Source organism: Anabrus simplex, chromosome 10 (genome assembly GCF_040414725.1).
Source record: "Anabrus simplex isolate iqAnaSimp1 chromosome 10, ASM4041472v1, whole genome shotgun sequence".
NCBI classification, from domain to species: Eukaryota; Metazoa; Arthropoda; class Insecta; order Orthoptera; family Tettigoniidae; genus Anabrus; species Anabrus simplex.
Window position 1 is genome coordinate 57,595,970 of NC_090274.1, and position 23,383 is coordinate 57,619,352.

The window sequence follows — 23,383 nt, forward strand, 5'->3', positions numbered from 1 at the left end:
GCTTCTCCAACTTTATGGATGAATATTAGGTTGAAGGTTTTACAGCTGGTTCGTTCAAAGGTGATTATGGTCATTATCATAAGTAGAATGTTGCAAAACCGGAATTGTGGTTAAAGTCGATCATGTTGGATTTGAATATTCCTTTAGAAAGAAGCATGGTTGGACGGTAATGTTTAATAGGTTAAAGCATGTATGTTGGAAACATATTGTTGGTATTGTTCATTGGTGCTCATCTGATAATTTTTTTTTTTTTTAATATTGTGCCATTCTTGTCGATTAACGTTCCATTGGTGCATTATTCAACCTTGGGAGGAATTATGAGATGTTTGTAACTGAATAGGAGAAACAAAAGGAATTTAGAATGTGAATGTAGAGCCCAATATAATCATAATTGTAAAGTGAAAGTGTTTACCGCTTAAAAGTGGACGAACTTACTTATCTTGTCGATGTTAGCTGGAACCACCTGTTCCGGTTGCGTCTGAACGACTAACCTTATTACTCCTACTGAAGTATTGATGCGGTAACGGAGGGGGTGGAGTGTAGAGGGGAAGTGAGTTTAAATTTGTGCGTCTGTGTTGTTGCTTGAAAGGCGTTGGAGATACTCCAGTTCACGCTGTGATCAATCTCTAGCCAATACGTACACATTTGCATAAACTTTCATCCTGTACTTCAGAACAGGATGTGGAAAACAGGCTTCGTGCTGCCCATGTGACCTTTGGTTGACTGTCACACAGAGTCTTCAGGAATAAAAACCTTACAATTTACACAAAACGAATGGTGAACCAGGTTGTAGTCATCTCTACACTTCTCTATGGCTCTGAAACGTGGACCTTATACCGCCATGACATCAAAAAGCTGGAGCGCTTTCGCCAGCAAAAACTACGCTCCATCATGAACATCAAGTGGGAAAACTACGTCTCTAATGTTGAAATTCTCGAGAAAGCCTTTGCTAAGAGTGTAGAAGCATTGGTCGTTGGTCATCGCTTCAGATGGGCAGGACATGTGCGCCGTATGAATGGCACCAGAATACCGCGCCAGATCCTCTATGGTGAACTTGGCTCCGGTTCAAGACCACGGGGTGCCCCACTGAGACGTTTCAAAGACCAACTGACAGAAATAAAGCCACAAACCTGGGAAACACTTGCCAAGGACCATTTGCTTTGGCGGCCTCAGTTCAACACTTCAAACAAGAACGCCGCAGACATGAAGATATTAAGCGACAGGAATGCAAACTTCTCCAAACTCAGCCTAGATCTCCCCCGTCCCTCAGCTGTGCGATGTGTGGACGTATGTTCTACACAAGAATTGGCCTGTACAGTCACCAGAAGTTTAAACACAAACTCCTGTGAATTGAAGTGAGCTATTAGCCAGGAAATTTGTAAACTCGGAAAGGAGTAACTGCCGACGACGATATGTTTCCTCTGATTAAAATATAAGATTGAGTTAGTTGAAAGAAAATACAGCGTACGTTTTATTGCTGGTATAGTAAAATCCTCGTATTTCTTAACATTTTAGTGAATGAAATGAATATCGGGTAAATATGAAATAAATAAATAAATTATTAAAACAAACAAAAGTAGTATAAATAATTAATGAAAACAGGTTTGGCTGGGCATCGCACACATACACACAGACAAACCCTTCCAGATATTACAGACTGAATGTGGATCTTCATGTCCGAAAATGGCTTCCTACACTATGGACTTAAAATGGCTCCTTGACTTTTATTACTTATGTACTTGAATTTATGCATTTAATCTTGGTGACAGCACGTTAGATTTCATATCCCAACACACGTTTTCCTACGGTTTTCCGTTCATAACTCGCCAACGAAAGCGAGTTAAAATATTCTGATCTCTGCATGCCATAGATCTGACTGGGCATCGTGTACACACAGACAGAAAAACACTTCCTTTTATTATTATCGATTACAGAAGTCATCATCTGAAGTTCCAACATAAAATATGTGTATTTTGTAAAATGTTAGGTTTGAGTTAAATCAGTGTATGCATGAAATATGCCCTTAAAATGGTACACATAAGTTATGAGCACCGTCTACAAGTTCTGTTGAAGTATATGTAGATCTAGATTACTCTTATCATGTCTGGAGAATGAACTTTTAATGCACATTTCTTATGTTCATGAAGGTTTTGCATCTCGTTGAGGCTTTGCCAGTAAAAGTAATTATTTTGATTAATGGATTGTTATTAACAGTACATGGAATCTGTGAAGTGACTGTGAGAAAACGAGCCTTCGCGCAGTTAGTGCTATAGCTAGCTGGTCTGATGATTAGTCAGTATGAAAGGAATAGAGTGGGGGAGGGAGAATCGTGTTGGCAGGGACAGGTTGGGAGAGAAAGTAAAGGAAGTGTGCATGGTCAGGCTTTGCCCCCTCTCGAATGATGACGTGCACAACCGTACTTCACAGATTCCATGAGCAGAGTTAGGGTATCTGCTAGAGTTATCTAACCCTTCTGATGAAAATACAGTAGAATAAATTAACAGTTGTGAGGACACCATGTAATAATAATAATAATAATAATCGTATGGCCTCAGATACCATGTAACTCCCTCCATGGATCAGTAGTAAATTGTTCAAACCCATCGGAGGTAGTTGGATTTTTGTTTTGTTTTACAAGTTGCTTTACTTCGTACCGACACAGATAGCTCTTATGGCGACGATGGGACAGGAAAAGGCTAGAAGTGGGAAGAAAGAGGCTGTGGCCTTAATTAAAGTACAGCCTCAGCATTTGCCTGGCGTGAAAATAGGAAACCATGGAAAACCCTCTTCAGGGCTGCCAACTGTGGGTTTTGAACTCACTATCCCCCGAATACTGGTTACTGGGTGCACTTATGGGACTGCAACTACCGAGCTCCGTCAGTGGGAGTTTTGAAGGGCGAAGCAAGTCCCTTTGACACTCCATGTCTTACAATGTCGGCATGTAAAATATTTCTGGTGACACAGTTGGTCTTTACCCGATAAAATTAATTAAAACTTGGTCAGACGCCTAAGAGAGATTTGGTTTACTCTGCCATCTAGTAGGCCTGGAGTAAAATGGAACCTCAGATTAAAATACCATTGTTTAGCTACTATGTGCGGGATTTTTGGCGCCATCTGACTGCCTGCTCATCAATTTCAACCATTCCTACTGGATGTCATATTAAACTGGATCCCTTTTGGGCTTCGATGACTTTTCCTCCATACATCACCTTCACTGTTCCCGAATCTCTCTGGCATGAGAGAAAGCGTTACTCTCTAAGAGGCTCTTCAGATGTAACTTAAAATCTTTTCAGTCTGTCAAACACACAAGTTCACTAAAAATATAACACTATAACATACCTGTAAAAACACCCTATTTAACAAGGAATAAAAGTACACACTATTAAACAGACTGAAAAAATGTTTAAGCTATATTTAACTGTAAAGTATGGCTTCCTTCTTAACAAATGAAGGTCTTTGTGAAGCACATGGTGAAACGGCGTTACCATACGGAACAGTGGCAAGGTGGGTTAGAACTTTCAATGAGTGTTGTGAAAGAGTGGCGGACATTTCTCAGCTGGGTCAGCGAAGAGGAAGCGCCGGCTCTTGCAGTGCTATTAGATGCAGATCAATGTCAGACGATTCGTGAGATAAGTCGGAAGACAACTGTGCTATGCATTTGAAAAAATCATCTGATAATATGGAAAATTGTAAATCGGTGGATTCCCCATGGGTTAACAGAAGCACAGCAATGGTTACAGTACACCACCACTGAAATATTCCTGCTATCCTTTGGATCTTCTCCGGTTCTCAAATCAAGTATATCTGGTCAGGATCCCATACACTGGAATTGTGCTCTAATTAGGGTCTTATCAGTGACTTACATGCCCTCTCCTTTACATCCGTACTACAATCCCTAAATACTCTCATAAACTTTTGAAGATCTTTCCTTATATTAGCACCTAGTTACTTACAGTGGTTCTCTTGAGGTACATTCACTTCAACGCAGTAATTAAATCTGAGAGGACTTTTCCTCGTGGTGAAACTTACAACCAGGTAACCCTGTTTATCATTTGCTATCCATCCCACAACTTTGTCAAGATGGTGGTGGTTGTTTCTTTTTGCTCACAAACCTGTAACTTATTTGTTACTCTATTCAATATCAAACCCGGTTTGTAAAGCAAAGAATAACCGAGTTCGATAGCTGCAGTCACTTAAGTGCGGCCAGTATCCAGTATTCAAGAGATAGTGGGTTCGAACCCCACTGTCGGCAGCCCTGATGATAGTTTTCCGTGGTTTCCCATTTTCACACCAGGCAGATGCCGGGCTGTACCTTAATTAAGGCCACGGCCGCTTCCTTCTCACTCCTAGTCCTTTCTTGTCCCATCGTCACCGTAAGACCTATCTGTGTCGGTGTGACGTAAAGCAAATAGCAAGGGAAAAAAAAGTAAAGAATAACGGCCAAGAGGGTCCGTCGTGCTGATCATACGATGCCTCGTAATCTGTAGGCCTTCGGGCTGAGCAGCGGTCGTTTGGTAGGCCATGGTCTTTTGGGGCTGTTGCACCATGGGGTTTGGACTTATATAGTACCAAACGTCATCTGCCTAAAGCCTTATCTGTAATTCTAGTTCTTTACTCATATAATTTATCTATCTTTCTTTTGTGCCACACCAAGAGTATGTCATGTTATGTTGAGTCCTCATAATACAAGTCATTGATTTAATTTTTAATTTATAGCAAACAAAGGAAGCTTTGACGGGACCTTCTCTAAATGATGTACTTAACATTCCATATACTACCATCGGAAGTAAAGTATGCTTTGGATAGCATGAAGAAATGAACTGCACCGGGTGGTGATGATCTTACAGGAGAGGAAACAATACTTCACTTATTGTGTGCACTCAGCTTTAATCCCACCACTGTGGAATAAAGCAAAGATAATATTGATACATAAAAGAGGAAGTATTCATGATATCAAAAAACAATAGTCCTATCAACTTGCTCTCTATTTTGTACATACTTTTTACAAAGATCTTGTTAAATTGAATTAGTTTCAATCTGGATTCAGCCCAGCCTATTGAACAAGCAGAATTCCGCAGCGACCTTTGCACAATAGACCGCATTCTGGCTATTAGAGAAGTGATTAGCAGATCATGTGAATATCAGCTGCCTCTCTGTATTGCCTTTGTTGATTTTGAAAAGGCATTTGACTCTGTCAGCCATACAGTTGTCATGCAAGCTTTAAGTGAGCAAGTGGAAGCAGCTCACATCAAACTACTCAGTAATATCTACGAGACTTCTTCAGCCTATGTTAATATCGGTGAATCAACTCAAGAATTTCCCATTAAGAGCGATGTCAAACAAGGCGATCCCATGTCTTCGAAAGTGTTCTTAACTATCCTGGAGATGGCTATGTCAGAGCTTTGCTGGAAAGAATAGGGAATTGGAATTAATGGGAGAAGACTTAACTTGAGATTTGCAGATGATATTGCGTTACTGGCAAATGACTTCGATGAGCTACGAACCTTTGTTACAGATCTTGTATTGGAATGTCAGTGGGTTTGCTTAAGCATGAATATGAAGATAAAGCTGGAATTCAAGAGGACAAATTGGGGAAAATATTTGTTTATAGGAAGGGGAGTTAGGGATTGGAATAACTCACCAAGGGAAATGTTCAATAAATTTATTTGCAGTCATTTAAGAAAAGGCTAAAAAAACAACAGATAGGGAATCTGCCACCTGGGCAACTGTTCTAAATGCAGATCAGTAGTGATTGAACTTTTCCAAAATGAAAGTCATGTCCAAAAAATGGGTCCAGCCTGGAATAATGAAAATAAGAACATGCCCTTAGAAGAGGTCAGTGAATATACGTAGGTCGAGTCATAAGTCATGGCAACAATTTTTTTCCCGCGAACTGGAGACAACACGGAAAATCTGATATGCATTTGGAAACGTACGGTATGTACTTGGGTATGATGCCACTAGATGGTGTATGTAAACAACATTATGGGTCTAAGCATGCTCCCAAGTTCAGTGTGTGAGTGAGAGCATCACAAAATGGAAGTCAACAAGCAGGCACAACGATCGTATATTAAAATAGCAGTTCTCCGCGGCAGAAATGCACGCCAATGCCATGCAGAGCTGCGGGAAGCATTAGGTGTGCATGCCATGCCCTATAGAATAGTGGCGAGGCGGGTGAAGACGTTCAAACGGCGTAAAGTATCAACTGCCGATTTGCCTCAGCCGGGTCGTCCAGTGTCCATGGATAAAGATGTACGGATAATGGTGATCGATCAGTGTTTACATGAGGACGCGCTGGACTCTGGCGCAATTGCAAGAATGCCATAATCCTATACGATAACGCGACAGCTCACACAGCCGCCATTGTTCAGCGTCGCTTACAACGGTGGTGATGGGAGTTTCTTCCACATTCGCCTGATCTGAACCCATGTGACTATGATCTAATCCCCAAAGTCAAGAAGCCATTACGTGGACAACAGTTTGCTAACAAAGAGGACATTGTAACAGCATTTCGGAGAGAGGTGTCACACGTTAGTGATACACATGCAGCGAATGGTATTCAGCGCCTGCCCCACCGTTGGCAACGCACAGTGGAAACCTTGGTTGTTTATTTTGAAGGTTTGTAACCAGTGGAGACCTGTCCTTTATACGTAGTCTTGTGTATTTGCTGTTGATACCATAATAAAACATTGTTTACCAATGGCCTGTGTTCTGTCACGTTCCTACGAGAATCTCCTGAAGTCAGAATTTGTCTTCAGGCACTATGCATAAGTACATGCCTTATATTTCCAAATGCATAACTTAGATTTTCCATGTTGTCTCCTGTTCACGAAAAAAAAAAAAAAAAAAAAAAAAAAGTTGCCATGACTTATAACTTGACCCTCGTATCTATCTTGGCCAGTTTTTAAATATGAAGAGAGATATAAAAGCAGAAATCTATTGGCTCATCAAGATTGGATGGCAAGCTTCAGAAGGAATTGATCAGTTTTAGATCAAATTTAGGTAAATTTGAAGAAATTAGTTTTTTGATCAATGCATTCTGGTTGTGAGACTTGGACACCAAACAAGTTTACGAAAGGAAAACTTAGGACAGCTCAGAGAGCCATGGAAAGGGCAATGCTGGGCTATACAAGGAAAGATAGGAAAAGAACAGTTGACTTCCAGTCGCTCGCTATGGTTAAGGACAGCACGTAAAAGAACTCCTGCAGGACTAAATTCTGGCACCTTGGCGTCTCCAAAAACGGTAAAAGTAGTGTGTGGGACGTAAAGCCAATAATATTACTATTAATTTCATCTGTCAGTCATTAATCATTGCCCCAAAGGAGTGCGACAGGCTTCAGCAGTCGGCACAAGTCCTATCCTCACTGCTAGATAGGGCTTCATTCCATTCCTGACCCAGTCAAATGACTGGAACCAGGCTGTGGTTGGCACAAAATGTATATATAAGAAAACATAATGGTCCAATAATACTCCCTTGCAAAACTCCCATCTTAATCATTACAGGATTAGACAATGCTTCACCTACTCTAATTCTCTGAGTTCTGTTTTGAAGAAATATAGCCACCCATTCCGTCACACTTTTCTCTAGCCCAGTAGCCCTCATTTTTGTCAGTAGTATCCCATGATCTACCCTAACAAATGTTGTGGATAGGTCAATAGCAGTGCAGTCCATTTGACTTAATAATTTCTTGCTGGAATTGTGCAAGTGGAGCCTCGTTAGAAAACACATTTCTACACTGGAACTGCCTTCTATTAAACCAGTTGGTAATTTTACAGACATGTCTGTTATGATCAGAAAGCATGTTTTCCCAGAGATTACATGCAACACATATCAAACTGACTGTCCTGTAATTATCCGCTTTATGTTTATTGCCCTTTCTTTTGTACACGGGGGCTACTATAGTAACTCTCCACTCATTTGGTATAGCTCCTTCATGCAAACAGTAACCAAATAAGGACTTAACATATGGTTGTATATCCCAACCCATTGTCTTTAGTATATCCCCAGAAATCTTATCAATTTCAGCTGCTTTTCTAGTTTTCAAATTTTGTATCTTATTGTAAATGTTATTGTTATCATAGTTCAATTTTAATACTTCTTTAAATTAGTCACCTCCTCTATAATTTAATGTAATTCTTATTGTCTTGTAAGCATCATATGCTAAATAATAATAATAACCTCCTCTATCTGGACATTATCCTTGTAACCAACAATCTTTACTTACTACTGCCTAAATATTTCTGCCTTCTGTAAATCCTCACATATTCACTCCCTTTATTCATTAATGAATCTTGGAATGTCCTTCCTAGAACCTGTTTCTGCCTGTTTGCCCTTCCATTTTTCACAAAAATTCATATAACTGCCAATTATGGTTGCCATCATCTTATCCTTAGTTGACATTTTTACTAAATTCAATTTTCTGGTACTGTAAGTTCCTTCTCTCTCTCTTTTTTTCCTTGGCCATTCCTAGTTCTGTTTCTCTCTAACCTAAACCTCCTTCTTAATCTCTCTATTTCTCTGTTATAATTTTGTGGATCTTTACTATTCTTTACCACCTTTAAAGGTACCTACCTGTTTTCACACTGTGCAGCAATTGCTTTAATCCTATCCCGTAGGCCGTTTACATGTTTATTTATCATTTTCCACATCAGTTATTGTTAACACTCCCTTATGCCTCTCTTATCAACCATGTACGTATGTTCAGTCCTCAGCCTGAAGGCTGGTTGGATCCTCAACAGCTCCACAATTAGCTGTCATAGACGGCCTAGGCATCACTGAAGAGACGTACAGGGAAATGAGGAGTGGAGTAGTTCCCGGCTGCTTTAGTCACTGAGCCAGAAGTTTCAGTTACATATCAGTCTGCCAAGCTCACTGAAATGCATGCTCAACTGACCCTATGAGCAACATTTTCACACCATTCATAACAGGGACTGGTTGCGTAAGGAATGGCATTACTAGCATCGCTCATACCTCAGTCACTTTCATATTGTCAATGAAAGTAACAATTTTGTTCTAGCCCATACCTGAAGACATAGTGCACTGTAAACACTAGGGCTTGCTAGCAAAGCCATTTATCAACCCTATGGCACTGCATAATAGTGCTACTTTTATAACCTTCGTATCACATTACTTTTTAACTATGATTAAAACAGCTTCATGATCACTTATTCTTATCAGATAATTCGGTCATCGTCACCCCTTCGAGGTCTGAACACCCTATAAACATCCAGTTCCCTCTTATCTTTCTTACTCGTTCATCTATCACTTCAGTTTTTCAGCAGAGTTCATGTGTATTTATCAGCATCCCATCTAGATTATTCTTCCCTCTAGTTGGTTCCCTTACTTTCTGCTCCAGCTGACTTTCCCAGATTAACTTATTTACCATTTATTGATTTATTGGTCTTTCTATCATTCATGTTACCTTCCCATTTTAACGTTTGGTAAATTAAGATCACGCTAGGCATAGAATCTTGAGGATAATATAATAAAACCACCTAAAGTATTGAGTAGGTGAATAGGTGGTTTTATTATATTATCCTTGAGATTCTATGCTTAGCGTCATCTTCAAACGGAACAATGAGAGTTGTTACTTGTAAATTAAGATCACTCGCTACAATTAAGTTCCTTTCTATGTCGTTCCCTCACACGACTGAAATTATTTTTTTCAAATAATTCAGTCACGCATTCCAGGTCTGTACACCCCATAAACATCTACTTGCCTATTATCTATCGTACTACGTCTACAAGGCAGCAGATTGAGTACTGAGATGCCTCATCCAACAATGCATCATTCCAAAGGTCTCCTTCATTGCCAGACCTGCTGTTAAGGACCTCTCTTTAACCCTGGCAAGGGGCTCTTACAATATCCTACCAACTAGGCCAAGGTTTTTTTAAGAGCACTAAGAAACAAAGGAAGAATATGTAAAAACCTCAATTATGTTCAAACTAAACCCCACGCTGCTAGAGACCTGACAGGCTGCTCAGCCCGAAGGTTTGTCGATTACCAGGTGGTCTAAAGTTAAAAATTTCATTGTTCCGTATTGAGGAATATCACAATTAAAATTGAAATAATTGATAAGGAGATTCCACCTATTCAATACCAAAGAATAAGAAATGTAGTGAATTACATTCTCATTTAATAATAATTAGAAATGGTACCGGTTTCGACCCTAGTCCAGGTCATCATCAGCCGATTAAGAAATGGAAAACAATGCATAGGATCAGTAGAAGAGGCAATATGAAAAGGAAATGAACGGGGGTAGACACTGTAAAACTTAGAAGAAGTAAAATACAAGTCATTCAAAAGAAAAACAGTGCGCAATTCTCTTAGCGGCAGCAAGGCACACGCAGCGCTAGGCAAAGTCCCTCAATGATTACGAATAGCGGAGCTGGCAAGTTGCTTCAATGAATCTGCTCGTCTTCAACTCCTACACGAATATGGACCTTCTTATGTGTTCGATTGTGTTGTGACTTTATGCCTGACAGTGTTTAAATAACTGGCTTTGAACAGTTCTCCGCTATTCGTTATCATTGTGGGACTTTGCCTAGCGCTGCGTGTGCCTTGCTGCCGCTAAGAGAATTGCGCACTGTTTTTCTTTTGAATGACTTGTATTTTACTTCTTCTAAGTTTTACAGTGTCTACCCCCGTTCATTTCCTTTTCATATTGCCTCTTCTACTGATCCTATGCATTGTTTTCCATTTCTTAATCGGCTGATGATGACCTGGACTAGGGTCGAAACCAGTACCATTTCTAATTATTATTAAATGAGAATGTAATTCACTACATTTCTTATTCTTTGGTATTGAATAGGTGGAATCTCCTTATCAATTATTTCAATTTTAATTACCAGGTGGTCAGCGTGACAAATCCTCTTTGCTGTTATTCTTTATAGGTGAACTTTGCTTTTAGTTTCTTCGTCAGGGCTAACCATATGTATTGGAAACATGATAGTTGAGTAACAGTGTCATTAATCATAAACACAACCCTGTTTTAATGTAGGCATTGTCTGTGACCGTGAATTAATTTAAGAAATAATTAATACAGTTCTGAGTCGCAATTGTTATTAATTTTAATTAATTTGTTACAAAATAATTAATACTGCTATGAATCACAATTGGTATTAATTTTTTTTCCACAACATAACAGTATTAATTATTTCATAACGGATATTTTCGTTGCTTTCACGTCAAAGTGGCTGCGTTTTGAATCCTGACTGATTTATGTGGGAAGAGTTATGTTCGTTTTGTTCAGACACCACTGGAAATCCCATGGCATTGATCATAACAATCATGTTGAATACAGGGTGTTTGGGAATTCCCATTACAAACTCATAGGGATAGGAGGAGGAACTGAGTAGGTAACGTTTTGAATCAAAACCCATGTTCGCAAACATGCAGTTTAAACTCTTGGATTAGAAATCATATACGTGTTCCTATTCGAAACATCTGCTTGGCCCCTCTACAAGCCTTAGGAATTCGTAATGAGAATTCTGAACACCTTGTGTAAACTTGCTTTACATTAACCATATGTACCGCAGATTGCGTTACTGCTGGGCTATGAAAATCTTAAACTAAATGGTAATCTCACTAAAATGTAATTTTCATATGTATGTGCTGAATTTTGTTTTTAATTATGGATAAAGAACTGCTGTTACTTCTTCCAGATAAGTGAAAAGCGGAAGAAATTAAAACGTGAGGGCAAGGAGCCTCGGGTGGAAGAAGACGATGCCGCCAATTATAAACACGCAGTGTACGTCATGACAATGAAACTGTTTGCAGACATGGAGCGCAAGAGAAGGGATCTGGAACAGAGGGACATGGAGGAAAGAAAACGTAAAAGAGAACAGGAAATAGAAGAGGAAGAGAAAGCTACGATCGAGAAGGAGTGGCAGAAAAACTTTGAGGTATGTCACTGTTATTTTTGCCATTGGAAACAGGAATAGAAATACTTGCACAGCTTGTCCTTGTTCTAAAGGGTGAGGATTCCTGCCTGTACATTCGTTTGTTCCCTCTCCATTTTATATAGGGTCACTCATATAAACTAAGATCGAGCGCACAGTGTTTGTACTCTGCGCTACAGCAGCTGCCTCAGCCCAACTTACGTCGTGCACAGCCGCCCTTCTTTAAGGGTGTATACAATCTTATATGAGATCCTACCATATAAAAGATGCTGGAAGTGTCGTCCTTCATAATGAGGGACTTCATAAACACCATTAGGATTTTCTGCACACCAATAGCGAGGGTTATGACTGTCCACACGATCATTAAGATGAAACCAGGTCTCATCCGAAAAGAACACAAGCTGTGGGTCGAATAAACGATCATTCAGTGATGAAAGATACCACTCACTCTTGTGGCTGGATCAGCAGGTTTTAAATATTGGGTCCGTGTAAACCTATACGGTTTGATGTGTAACAGCTTTGTAGCTCACTGTGCGGAAGAAACCGAAAACCCTACTTGTGCTAATTTTGTGAATGATTTATTCGGTGACCACTCAAGATTCACACCAGTGTCGTCTAGCTTTTCCTCTGTTCAAACTGTTTTTGTGCTCGCATGTTTTTGATTGAGCACTGAGCCAGTAGTTTCAAATTTATTTACAATTACATGAATCTGTGCTCACGAAGGTGGCACTTCACCAAGAAATTGCTAAACAGATGCATTGTGTACCCGTCAAGCCGACTTGTACTTAATCCTCTAAGCGCCAACGTCCTTTTGAAAGCCTGTTCTGTTTTCATCTGAAAAATGCCAACGTCCTTTCAAAAGGACGTTCAGTATTTATTTTCTGTTATTAAAAATAACAGTCTATTCCTTTCAGAATTTCACAATATAGTTAGTTAAAGACTTACTATGTTTGCAATAAACAGCCTATTTTATTTTCAATGCCATTTTTCAGTACATTAGTCCCATCAGCAGGCACATTATTGGCGCGCTTTACTTGGCGCAGCAATAACACTAGCAGTCTTGCTGCGCACATTGTCCGGTATGTGTCTAGTTGTTCTTGATCTTTTACTTCTTCATTTATTGCTCTGAAAATCAGCCGATCTCCTGTGAATGAGAGCGCTATTCGTTATATGATTGAAGAAGAAGGAGAAGACTTTTTCAGAGACAGCAACTTTTGTGATATAGCTTCTACGGAAAGTAGTGCTAGTGATAGTGATATTGACAATACAGACGCCGATCTAGGTGTTGATCCCAGCTTACCAAGTACTTCTTGTTTCTCATTGAATTATTCCAACCACGAACTTACTACACTGGCGTAGCAGGAGGGAGAGGTGATACTCCCACGTGGCGCATCCCAGGTGGCGGATAGGGGGCCCTAACTGGCTTGCCGGCGGACTTGAGGGAAATAAAATACCTCTCGCGGACCAAACACACAACCCCCTGTGGGTGGGGGATGCAGACGAAAAATACACCCACGGTATCCCCTGCCTGTCGTAAGAGGCGACTAAAAGGGGCGACCAAGGGAATTGTCTTAGAACCATGAAACTACTTGTGATTATTACCACCACGTGGGGAACACCATGGGTCGCTTTTACTTGTGCGTAGTTCCACTATATTAGGTACCAAATAGGTTTGTGATTAGTAACACACAGGAGCACCGTGCGGTTGGCTTTTGCAGTACCTGTGATTAGTACCACTGTATGAGCAGGACCCTGGGATGATAGCTACCATGGTTCTGCCTTGCCTATGGTTAGTACCCACTATATGAGGAACACCACAGGATAGTGCAGGTCCCTGTGGTTAGTACTCTTTTATGTGATGAACACCATAGGTTTGCGTTGCCTGTAAATGGCGCCGCGATGTGATAAACGCCATAGGTCTGTATTATATGTCGAATATCATAACCTGTGAGTAGTACCATAATGTGTGGAACACTGCAAGTCTATGCTACTTTTGATTAGTACCGCAATATGACATATACCATGGTTCTACTTTCCTAGCGATAAGTACCGTTATGAGGGGCCGATAACTTGGATTTTGGACCCCACTTAGACTGCAAGCATCATCGATTCAGTGTTATGCTATAGCAGCAGTCCCTTGGTCAGTAATACTATTGTTTTACGTCAGTTTCTGTGAATGTAAGGCATTGCGGGTCGCATCCACTGATTGTTTTAAATTCATGTCCACCCATTCATTCTTCGTCCTCACATTTTGAATTCTGGTCAGTGGAGGATTTTGGCCTTTTAATTTGTCATTCCATTTCATCTCATTTCGTACCATTAGGGTTCGATGACCTCTGTGTTAGGCCCCTTTAAACAACAAGCGTCATCATTGAATGAAATGAAATGTCGTATGGCTTTTAGTGCCGGGATATCCCAGGACGGGTTCGGCTCGCCAGGTGCAGGTCTTTCTATTTGACCCCCGTAGGCGACCTGCGCGTCGTGATGAGGATGAAATGATGATGAAGACAACACATACACCCAGCCCCCATGCCATTGGAATTAACCAATTAAGGTTAAAATCCCCGACCCGGCCGGGAATCGAAACCGGGACCCTCTGTACCGAAGGCCAGTACGCTGACCGTTCAGCCAACGAGTCGGACGTCATTGAATTATTCCAATACACTAAATAGATCAGTTTTGTCTTCATCAGAAGATGATGCATCCGCACTGCAGACAAGGGCTACACATCAACAGCAGGTTGGTCTTAGACGCCGCGACCGCCCACCTCTTAATGGCGATGATCATGAGGTAAGCAGTGTTAGTTCATCAGATAGTGACTCAGAGCATGATTCGGACGGTAAGGCAGAAGTTACAGAAAACGGTGATGCTGGATACAATTATTCATTCACTTTCAACGAAACACCAGGGCCTAAGCGATGCCCCCCTAGGAACTCGCCTCCTATATTGTATTTCGGCCTTTTCTTCTGTATGATACTTTTAGATTCCATTGTTATGCATACAAATAGCTATGCAAGGCACTTTCTTTATGTAAATCATAACAGATTACGTGCTCGTAGTATGAATAGGAAATGGAGGCCCGTAAGTTTTGTTGAAATCAAAGCTTTTATTGCTGTCCTGAACATGGGCCTAAATAAAAAGCCTACTATTTCAGGATACTAGTCGACATTAGGTTCACAACATTTTCCATGGTTTGGTAAGATGTTTGCAAGAAACCGATTTGAAAGCATTCTCAAGTTTTTTCATTTAGTAGACAGTAGAACACTGCCAAAGCCAGGACAGGCCAGGCTATGATCCATGTGCTCGGTTCAATTTTTTAGTTGAGAATGCTAATAAAGTTTTCAGGCAATATTATTCTCCAAACAGCTTTCGATCGACGAGTCTTACAGGCACAAAAAACCATACCCAGCTCATTCAGTACTTACCCAATAAGCACCACCATAAGTGGGGCATCAAGCTCTGGATGCTGTGTGATGCAGTCACACATTACTATTTGGGATTTTTTATCTGTAGAGGTCGAAGCGTAATGATTGGACTGCCAACAGAGAAGTTTGTAATGAATTTGCTTGAAATGGGTAGCTACCTAAACAAAGGTTTTTACGTTTTCGTTGACAATTTTTTCACCTCAGTTGCCTTGGCTAAGGAATTGTATTCTAAGCTTACATACCTTATAGGGACATTGCGCAGTATTAGAAAAGGCATTCTTGCACAAATGAAAGGAAATTTTCGTGCAGCCCAGGGAACATACTGTCGCAAGGGACAGTTCGTAATGTTAGGCCACAGGCAAAAAGAAAAACAGAAGAAACCAGTTCTGTTGCTATCGACTAATTCTTCAGCTGAAAGTGTACTACGATCGAAGAAAAACGGCAATAAACTGTTTATGACCGATAAACCGAAAATGATTAGATGTTATACTGACTTCTTGGAAGGAGTGGATAAGGCTGATCAGATGATGTATTGCTGCTTGGATGAACGGAGGTGTGTGAAATATTGGAAAAAAGTTACGTTCAATATTTTCTCGAGGATGATTGTCAATTTATATATATTATATAGCCTAAATACTGATAAACCTAAGTCAAGACTGGATTTCACCATATCAGTAATCCGGGAGCTCCCTGCAGAGTGATTGTGTGACCCGTCTCCCATTCAGGCACAAACAGCTCCCGCCGGTGGCGGCGATCTGCTTGAACTACTACCGGAAAAGAAACAAACGAATTGTGCCACTTGTAGTGCAAATAGTACCAGTCAAGGAGGGAAGCGGAAAAAGACTAGGTATGTTTGCAAACTATGCAAGAATTTTTTTTCTGTTTTTTTTTTTTTTTTTTTTTTTTTTTTTTCTTCTTTATGTCACATCGACACAGATAAGTCTTATGGCGACGATGGGATAGGAAAGGCCTAGGAGTTGGAAGGAAGTGGCCGTGGCCTTAATATTGTGTTTGACAAAACATAAGTGTGTTTGAGAGGTCTTGGAAAATAAACTTGTACTGATTTTTTATTATTAATAGTAGTAGTAGTAGTACATTACGTAAGTGTTACGTAAAAGATGTTTGTACTATATTTCGTAAGTATTGACATATAAACCAAACAAATGTAATTGAACTTGTATTTTTGGCTCATTTGGATATGTAAATTAATTTTTTTTACTACATTTTATTTTGGGTTCGAAATAAATGAAATTTCCAATACAGCTTCATAATAAGTTGAACTGTTCAATGAATATGTTCGCGATGTATAAAATATTTTTTGTTCTACCTAAATTTTATTGCTAAACTTTTGTTTTTAATTAATATTTTTGGGTTTTGGCTGTCAAATGTTTACTAATGGTCATAAATGAAATGAATAAGGCTTTATTCATGTAGGCAATCATATTAGTAAAAAGTAACGAAAATTTCAAGTTTCTACCTACAATAACAGCTGAACTGTGAGTGATCAAACAAAAGCTTGCAAAAAAATGGAAACTGGCCTTGTGACTCAGCGGTAGGAAAACCTTAATAGCACGCAGTGCTCAAGGGGTTAAAATAACTTTTACATACGAAAATAGGGTGTTGCAATTATAACAGTCTCACCATGTTAACAGCTGAGTTTCAGACTGACCATTGATGCTAGGTCGAACACATGCACACTCCTTGCAAGGTCATGAACTAACAAAGACTTAATAACAATAAAAAATTTCCACCCTTTTGATGCTTATATTTGCATTTTAGCAAATTAATTAATTACACACAGTACATGTTTTGTTCTTTTTTTAGAACATCTTCAGCTGTTTACATTGCTTAGGTGATTCACTAAGTGTTTATCTTTTTAAGTATTATCATAATCAGGTACCTTGTTCTTCTTAAATACTACGTAAATATAAATTTAATTAAAATGAATTAAAAACAATGTGTTGGTTAAATGGGTTAGTGAAATGAGATGGAAATTGATTTACTTATAGTTAGCCTATTATTAAAAAAAAACTGTTTCTATTCATTTGAAAAGTTGTTAAAATGTTTCCAGCACTTTATCACTGAAATATTCCGCTTGTCTTCTGATAAAAAGTTCTCGGAAAAAATGTCACTGTTCTGAATATTGTTAAATGTTCATGTCATTTACTCCCTCCAAGGTGGCTGCTATTTGTTTTGAATTTACAAAATGTATCTTGAATTGGGTTTGTTCGGAACCTTGAAGCTGATTGCCATTTTCCTATTAATAAAGGAGCTTCCCCATATTCTGAAATGAAATAAAATAAAGTAAAATGAGATATTTGCTTTTTGATAAAAGACCATGTCTGCACAAGGAAACTTAGTATTTAAAATGGTTTCATACCTTGCTGTTGTCAAAATCCACTCCTGCTGTGACCTTGGAGGAGCTACAGCTGAAGCAGCCTTCCGTCTTATATAGTAATGATGTGCGTGTTCCACTGATCTCTATACATGGATCGCTGATGGCAGGTCTCCGCTGCAGGAGAAAGTACGCCAAGTTGAGCGCGCGGTTCGCCATGTTGGCATACCCAACCTAGAGCTCTCCTTATGGGGAAGCAATGATAATATAGTCAATTTTAAGTCGCAATTAATGGCGCATTGGAATAATTAAAAATATAGAGACATGTTCACTCAAAGCATAAGGACATTGGGATCACTAACACGTCATTCCGAGGTCAGTTAATCTCCGGGATAGCAATAAACATGAGTGTATAATAACGGCCGACAAATATTAACTTAGGTGCTGAATACATGCAATTAGCGATTGGTAACACAATACGAGTGACGACCAGTTTCTGGAAACATTGCTGTAAATTGTATACATGTATGCCACGAAATTATGCATTCTTAAAATGATGTACCTATAAACGTAGCTCACTATACAGGCCTAGATTCGACATATCGTAATCGGTGCTTGATAATGAATTTCTGTTTCCTGTTTCCATGAAATAACGCGCATATTATCAAATTAAAATATAATTGAAGCAAATGTACACATTTATAAAACCAGCAAATATTCAAAGCTTGTCAATATATCACATTACCTGCAGCTTAATTTACCATTACACACCTCTTTAATTAAATTCAGCTAGCAAAGTGATATTGATAGTCATCATCAGAAATATGTAACACCAGTTAAGAGTCCCAAATACCACGAATAGTATAATGGGATAGCCCCAAACACCCACCACACTTTCCCTTCTCCCACCACTCCAGTGTCTGAAACCCATAATTATTACTGATGTAAATAAGGTCTAGAATTCCTCCAGACTTCATTTTCTAAGATTGTTATAAGGTCACGTCAGTTATTTAATCTAAACTGTCAGTTTAATTATGAAAAAAAATATATAAGTAAATCTTTACTTGCAGTTAATGTTCAGTAAAATTGAAAACAGTTGGCTGTACATCACTTCTAAGGTGTACAGTTTGTCCATTTCTATCAAAACAGTCTTCCTCTGATCCGAGCAGAGAACAGCTGTTTTAGAAGGCTCCCAATTCTCCCACCTGATAATTCATGATCTTAGAAGTTCGGGTCTCGAGAAAGGAAACCTACAAAAATTAATTGCCATTTTGCTCCCGGAATATGCGATAAAAGATACAATAAACCTAAAACTCAAAACACTACCCTAGGAAGATTCTTATGTACAGTATAAAACTCCCCGATGAAATGATTTCTCCTTCTGCTGATCGGTTCTGTTTGTACATCTATAAGCTGAACACTGCAGTATGTTAATACCCCATAGAATGTTTCTTCATTCATATTTCAGATAAACACATACATATTTAAATTGAATCTTGTAATCCACAAGTATACTACAAGGCAACGAACCTAAATTCGTAAAATACACTACTATTTACTTTGCAATAACACAGCGCAGAACTTTCGTGGAACTACAATCACGAGGCCTGGCGTCACTGAACTAAGCATAAACAAAGCAAGCGCGCTCCTCGTGGTCTATTGCACCGTGCGCTCGCTGCCATCTTACTATGCCAGTCATCTTCTATTCGGCTTACTGCTATCCAAGCTACCAGCCATCCACGTATAGAGATCAGTGGTGTGTTCTAATGCTTCCTCCACCTTCGGGGGAGACAAGACTGTGGAGAGGGGAGGAGGCGTGTCGCTGGCAGTCACGGTTTCGGCTTCAGAAGGAGTAGGGGGAGTAGATATACGAGATGGCTGAAATTCAACCAGAATGCACCCCACTGCATCCCAAACAATGCTGCCCATACCATCTCCAGTAGATTACACTGTTTTTGCTTATTTTTTTGTTGATGAATATTGATGGTGCCATTTGATGCTCTCCAATATAGTTTCTGATTTATAAAGTTAGAACAACCTGTTGTCATCTGTTAGACTCGTCCTTCATTTTGCTGTCCCTGGGGGGGGGGGGGGGGGGGGAAACCTCTGTACTTCATGATCTCAACGTCAGTAAAAGTTTGTAATAATTTGTTGCACTGCATTGTGGCCTGCTGTAACTGTATCCACAGTGACACTTCTGACTTTATAATGATGTAGTCATCTTCTTCTCTGTAGCATTCACTGAAGACTGTTCGAGGGCGATCACTATTATGCCAATGTTGATGCTCAAGGTTAGGTCTGAAAATTTATGGACTAATCTCATAAATACTGTAGTTTATTGTGAACATTTGACATTATTGACCCTCATCACCTTCAGAGTAGTCTCCTTTAGAGGCTAGACATTGATTCTAGCAGCCCTGCCACGATTAGGAGCATTTGAGGAAGTCATTTTCTCGCAGAGTGTTAAAATGGACTGCTGTTCATATTGAATCACTTCCACTGTCTGAAATGTCTGCCGCTTCAGCTGCATTTTCTTTTTCTGGAATAGAAAGAAATTGCAGGGTGCAAGATCACGTGAATAGGGAGGATGTGCACCGAAGTCATGTTGTTTTTTACCAAAAACTGCTGAATCAGGAGAGCTGATGTGCAGGTGCATTGTCATTGGTGAATGAGCCACATATTGATTCACCACCAGTCACGTCGTCTCCTTTCGTAGAGATTTCGTAACTTCTTCCATTGTCTTCGCAGATAGTCTGGACACTGAGCACATCATCTGTTGATTATCTGCTTCCCAAATGCTCTTTTAAACATTTTATAACATTCTGAAGCTGTTTTCCATAAGTTGAAACAAAGTTTAACGCAAACACGCTGTTCATTTAAATACTCCATTTCAGTATTTGCTGAGAGCACGTAGTTGCAAACGCAGGTGCAGTGTCACTGATCACAAGCTGGCGTTCAGTATACTGACTCCTCATAGCACGGTGGTACTGCTTTTGGCGGTAATGATCATAACACTCTATGCAAGTGGTGGAAGTATAGTCCGGGAATTTAATGACTTAGTCTCGTATTTTGCTTCATTTAATGACCTATTTTTATACCTTATCTCATGTTTCAGGAATCTCGTCAAAATCGTGTGGAAAGCTGGAAAGCCTTCCAAGCTGCGTCGTCGGGGAGTGGTAAGACGAAGAACAAGAAGGTGAGAGGAGGATTCAAGCCCCCAAAACACAAGGCGGAGTCGAGATAATCTCGTGTGTGTGATTGCCCGCAATAATTGAAGTGGCTTGTCGCCGACAGAGGTTCTTCTTCTTGTAAAATGCTCAACATCGAGTGAGTGTACATGAACAGCGAACTGAATAGAGGACTTTTAGAGCTGGGATTGATATGACGAACCACAGAGCAACTTTAACTTTTTTTTCCTCTCTTTCTTCTCCCCTGAATGAATATCTTTTACTCTACCTAGGAACTGACGAGACTTAGATCTATAAGCCTGTTGACTCTTTACTCGTATTATGTGTTACAAGATGTGCTGAAATGTTAATTTTTTTTAAAGCACTCATTTGTAATAACATTGTTACTTAAACTGCATAGTAGGTGTGTAGATCATTGTCTTTTTTAATTCACCTCGTGTATCATTACAGACAACAACTTATGCAGGAGATCTCCAAGTTATGAAGCTGTACTCGCTGAACAAAAAAACGTGGGGATGCATCAAAAACGTTAACTCGGAGAAATAATTTTAAGGTCTTGCCTACATGTTTTTAAAGTACATTTTCACTCCTGAATTTTACATGGATTGTGATGATGGTTACCTGAAAAGTGCACTTCTAATAAACTCTGAACTCTTTGGTCTCTTGCTAGTGATGGATTGCACATAGTTTTATTTATTTATTTACATTTGATGAGTATATTATAACCATAGATATACAAACACAAAGATACACTGTTCCCAAGTTCATGATCACACAGTTCTATATCAAAGTGTGAATGTCAGTGAAAATTTCCTCTGTCATGTTGTTCTAGTCTTGGTTGCACAGATAATTCAATTGAACGAACAATTACAAATTTTAAAATAAATAGAAATACAGTGTCGGTCACTGGGGACTTATTTATTTATACATATGACAATATATAAAAATTAAGTTAAGAAATTTAATATGACATAGAGATTTTGACTAAAGTACATTATCCAGATGTTTAAGGTATTTTTCAGCTTCAAAAGCAGCACATTGAAGCTCTGGAGATCCTCCTGGGAAGGATCTGATTGGACACACAAGTTATACATGAGTGCTGGGGCTGTGTATCTCAGATGGTAGAGTGCTGATTTTCTGAACCTAATTTGGCGGGCTTGATCCCATCTCAGTCCGGTGTGGTATTTCAAGGTGTTCAAAAAATATGTCAGCCTCATGTTGGTAGATTTACTGTCATGAAAAAAAAAAATGCAGGACAAAATTCTGGCACCTTGTCTCTGAAAACCATAAATAAGTAGTTGGTGGGGCGTAAAGCCAAAAACATTAATTATGATATGTGAGTAGTTTGTCGATCCGCTCCACGCACGATCGCATAATGGCGAACTGACCGATTGCCGTTTATACATCAAGAAGGCACACCTTCCTTTAGTTGTCCTATAACAGTGCAGAAGGTTCCATTCATGGCATTCTTCATTTCCTTCCATTTGGCTTTGGTTCGGAAAGAAAACGTCAGACATGGCATGTTCCATTTACATGGTGGTTTTCTTGAATGAAGGCTAAGAGATCGAAGATTTTGTTCTTCTGATCTCTCTTGTTAATTAACCCATTGTAGCAAATTTACATTTGAATAGCATTCAAGTGAAACATAACTTTCATAACTTTGTACACAACAAATACAAGATGCTGGAAGTGATCAGATCTGTGCCCCATGTTGGCAGAATGTGATGTACTGTAGCAGTGATGGTGGCAGTAATTTCAAATCTGATGTTGGCATCCTTCCAAGGTTGCAACCCTGAGGCTGATTGGTAGCAGTTCTCGAGTAGGGTGGTCTTGTGCCAATCTTTTCAGTTCTCTGTAGATTGACAGCCCAGGTCCTCCGCTAGTTGTCCTAGGTAGTTCAGCCTCTCCAGGATAGTTGCTAGTAAACTCCCATCTGTCCAGTCCAGATGTTCCTTCGTTTCCTCGTATGCTTTGTCAAGCATGGTATCCCACTTGTTCTCATTACTTCTTCGTTGCTCTTTCTGTATGTCCAGGATATCTTCAACCTTCAACTGAAATTTGACTCTTATTCTGTCTCTTGCGCCTAGTGTTCAAGTCTTGCTTTGCTTCCACAGACAAACACACTTCGCAGATGACTTGATGTCGTTAGACATCAAGAGCTTTACTTTCTTATTGAATGTTGTCATTGATTGGTTAATTCTAATAACCACATCTCGTATACAGAGCGTATACTTTAAGACTTTGTAGCAGAGTACCAGGCCCAGGAGCGCAGAGAGTCGGTGACAGCGAGCACAGTGCCTGCAATGGCGAGTGGATGTAGTCGTCTCAAAGAAGCGGCATGATTACGCCTATAGAAACTGAACAAAATTGAACTCACCTGCTATATGCATGGTCAGGACAAATAAATGAATAAAAACATAATTGATAAATAAATAAATAAATAAACTAGTAAATGAAACTGAACTCGCCAATGAATGAGTCCGGGAAGATTGTAAATGTAATCATTCTGTTGCATTACATGCTGACAAATGGG

The 23,383-nt window shown here is 39.6% G+C and overlaps 1 protein-coding gene across 1 annotated transcript in view; it reads left to right on the forward strand.

Annotated features, from left to right (window-relative positions):
- The window catches only part of LOC136882260 (dnaJ homolog subfamily C member 8), a 72,140-nt gene extending 50,043 nt beyond the window's left edge, over window positions 1-22,097 (forward strand). Inside the window, exons 5-6 of the mRNA XM_067154811.2 lie at window positions 11,666-11,905; window positions 20,778-22,097. Of these exons, the coding sequence (XP_067010912.1) occupies window positions 11,666-11,905; window positions 20,778-20,906 (369 nt within the window). The 3' untranslated portion in view covers window positions 20,907-22,097. The remainder of the gene's footprint in view (window positions 1-11,665; window positions 11,906-20,777) is intronic.
- Window positions 22,098-23,383: the final 1,286 nt, after the last annotated feature.